Source organism: Olea europaea, unplaced genomic scaffold (genome assembly GCF_002742605.1).
Source record: "Olea europaea var. sylvestris unplaced genomic scaffold, O_europaea_v1 scaffold11114, whole genome shotgun sequence".
Taxonomy (NCBI): domain Eukaryota; kingdom Viridiplantae; phylum Streptophyta; class Magnoliopsida; order Lamiales; family Oleaceae; genus Olea; species Olea europaea.
The window spans coordinates 1-3,916 of NW_019228485.1; the positions used below are offsets into that span (position 1 = coordinate 1).

Sequence of the window (3,916 nt, forward strand, 5' to 3'; positions counted from 1 at the left end):
AACCCTAGAGGCTGCAATCATTTTCTCTGTGTGGATCACCGTTGGAGGCTGGACAATTGGACAGCTGTGATGGCGAATCAAAGTTGTGGAACGAAAAAAAAAGCAAAAGGATTGCAAATCTGAAAAAGGTACAATCTTATTACAATTCCTAATCAAACACAATGAGATCTATTGGATGGGAATCGAAATAATTTAATTTTCCGCTGTGCATGTATAAGTAGATTCCCAACACACGCCATGTATTTTCCATGGCAGGGATCACACTTGACCATCATTGATGAGGGCTCAAAGGCGCTGTTGGTGATTTCAGCAACAGAAAGCTGCTCGTGGTAAGCTTTCTCGGCTGAGATGACAGGAGCATAGGAGGAAAGCATAAAGTGGATTCTGGGGTAAGGAACCGAGTTGGTCTGGAATTCCGTGACATCCACGTTGAGAGCACCATCAAACCTCAGTGATGCGGTCAAGGATGAGATCACCTGCACCCCAACGACATTCAGTACAAGCCAAAATCAAAATAGAGACGAAAGTAGGAATATTAAACAAAGACCGTTAATTAGTATGCAGTATCACCTACTTGAGAGACGAGGCGATTAAGGTTGATGTAGGTGGGCCTCTCAATGTCAAGAGAGCGCCTGCAAATGTCATAAATGGCTTCATTGTCTAGAAGTACAGCAACATCAGTTCGTTCAAGCAGGGAGTAGGTGGAGAGGACACTGTAGTAAGGCTCCACAACCGAAGTGGAGACCTGTGGAGAAGGATAGACTGTGAAGCCAACCTTCGATTTCTTTCCATAGTCAACAGATAGGCGTTCCAGGAGCAGGGAAGCCAATCCTGAACCAGTGCCTCCGCCAACAGCATTGAAGACAAGGAACCCTTGAAGGCCAGTGCAATTGTCAGCAAGCTTTCTGATATGGTCCAAGCACAGGTCGACAATCTCTTTTCCAATTGCACAAAATCAAAATTTCACACTTTTGTTTGAACACTAACAAATAGTAATATGACCAGAAGTGACTACGTTGAAGTAATTTACTAGTGTAGTGACCACGGGCAAAATAGCAGGCAACATCTTCCTTGCCACTGATGAGCTGTTCAGGGCGGAATAGCTGACGGTAGGTTCCAGTCCTCACCTCGTCAATGACAGTGGGTTCGAGATCCACAAAGACAGCAAGTGGGACCTGCTTTCTAGCACCAGTTTCACTGAAGAAAGTGTTGAAGGCATCATCAGCACCTCCTACATACGGCTACAGTCTTGTCACTTGGCTTCTGGCCATCAGGCTGTCCAAGAGAAAGCAAAGGTTTGGTAATCCTAATTCCCGGATAGTATTGCGATAGCGGGGAATACAGCTTAATAGCTTAAATAAAAGGAAGATTTTTCAAATTAGTCTAAGAAATAAAAACATTTGAAAAATAGTCTCCAAACAATCAATTTTCCAAAAATACCCTTAACAGAGAAATTGCAACCAAAGCCACTACAATGTCTAAAAACCTTCAAATAAGTCCTCAAAGAAATATAGATCAAAATTCCTTAATAAATTTAGATCCAAATATTATACAAAATTTTATTGACCTAAAAACTGCTACAGAAAACGAATTAATCTATTTGGAAGAAGATCTGAAAGACTTCTTTATAGAATATCTAGACCCAAAACTAAAAAATAAAAATGATTCCATAGATGATGAAACAATCAAAATGGAAAAAGATATATATAAATTAATTCTTAATTTAAGAAGAAGAATTAAAGAATTAAATATAATTATTAAAGAAAAAATATTGGTAAAAAATAGTGAATTTTATTGTGATATTTTAAATACTTATGAAAAATTTAATTGGCTCAAAAATATTAACCCCTCCGCTGCACGCTCCAACGAAATGGTATCAGAGCTAGGTTACGAACCAAAAATTATGATGAATACAGTAGATGAAGAAAATATAATAGAAGAATTTTTGAAAAAAGTCGAAAAACACAAAAAACATAGTTATCCTTATTTACCTAAAAATACCACAAATGAAAATTTTGGGGATATACATAAAAGATTAGAGAATCTAGAATATAATTTACAAATAGGAAATGCCCTATTAGATAAAAATCTTAGAGGAAAAGATAGGATTATAATTAATCCACCCCAAGATTTCAGGACAACACAAAAAGAAAATAATAAAGGAAAAAAAGCATAAAGAAAAACAATATATGATTACAGATGTAGAAGAAATAGAACAAAAATTCTTAGAATCTACAGGAGAAGGTATGAATATACCAATAGAAATATACTGTATGGACAATAGAATCTTACAAGATCCTATAGATGCTCTATTAGGAACAGTTGTAGGAAATTTAGTTTATCAAAAGATAATATTTACAGTAAAACCAAATTATGCTATATCATTAAGTGATGAAAATATTGATCAAAGTTTCAATCTATATTATAGAATTGGAAATTTAAAGATGTTACGAAAAAGTAAGGCTATTAGTATAAGTATAAAATCAATTTTTGCTTTTAGTACTAGCCATCATCACAATTTAAGAAAAATAACTGATAACATGATAATACATAAAGATTTTGAGGAATTAGCACAATACATACCTCCTAGGAAATATCAAGAACATGAAGTAACGATACCAGAACAAATAATGCTTGATTTCCATAAACAAGCAAAAGAAAGTAATTTTGAAGGAAAATTAATAAGAAAAAATAGTGTCAGCTTAGAAGGAGACAATCTTATTGCAGGATTTCCTTCTAGACAAGACTCTAGGATAAGTAGACTTAAAAATTTAAGTATTGTTGAACCATCAAGTTCACAATATTACATTAAGACAAGATATGTAAACCAAGAAGGATTTAAGAAAAATCTTCTTGTCCTTATAGATACTGGAGCAGATAAAAGTCATGTAAATGCCAAGTTTGTTAATCATCTAATAGACTTTGAAATACCAGAACCATATATATTTAAGGATTATTTAGGAAATAATCTTGAAATAAGAAAATATATTAAATTTCCCCTTATACTTGTAGGAGAGGATCAGAAAGAATATACTAAAGAAATAATTCTATACAAGGATGAATTATATGGAGTAGATCGTTCACCTATTCTGCTAGGAATGAACTTTTTTGAAAAATATAGTCCTTATAAAATCTGCTAAGGATATTTGAAAATAACAGTTAATGATAATCCAATTATCATTCCAAGAATAGATGAAAATATGAAATCATTGTTATCATGGAAAGAATAATAAGTACTAATCCTATGAGCCCATATATTGAAATTAAACTCAATATAAAAAATTATTGTAGAATTAAATTTCATGCTTACTTAGATACAGGAAGTACAATAAGCTTATGCTTACCAAATGTACTGTCATCTGAATATTGGAAATATAATTCAAAGAAAGTAGTAACTGCTACAACAGCAGGTGGAAATAAGGTAATATACAGTAAGTATGCTAACCAAGTACCTTTTCTAATTTCCTTTAGAGAAGTATTTGTTGATACAATATATATGTCAACTACAATTGGATGTGATATTTTATTAGGACAAAATTTTCTATTAAAATATGCGCAATTTACACAATATATTGATAAGTACATGTTCACAACACCTTGTGCACATAAAATATTTACACTAAAAATAAATAAAGCTGTTACAATTGCATATAGAGATATAAAACATCAGAGTTCTTCAACCCAGCGTGGTGGATGTTGGAGTACAGAAAAATTTAAACCAGTTACAGTATTAAAAATGACAACAGAAAATAGGTTATAAAAATTGAAAAGAGAAATCTCTGAAACATATTCTGAAAATCCATTAGAAAAATGGAATATAGATAAAGTAAAGACAAAGATAGAATTAATTAATTCAGATACTATAGTAAGGGTCAAACCTATGAAATATAGTGTTGATGATCAAAAAGAATTTAAA

General features: G+C 32.7%; 1 protein-coding gene across 1 annotated transcript; it reads right to left on the reverse strand.

The window, feature by feature from the left end:
- Positions 1-230: 230 nt before the first annotated feature.
- LOC111373326 (tubulin alpha chain-like) lies at positions 231-1,231 on the reverse strand (the record flags this gene model as incomplete). Its single annotated transcript, XM_022995839.1, has 3 exons — positions 231-476; positions 575-954; positions 1,043-1,231. Coding segments are annotated over 3 exons (815 nt in total), but the record flags the coding sequence as incomplete, so codon positions are not given.
- Positions 1,232-3,916: the final 2,685 nt, after the last annotated feature.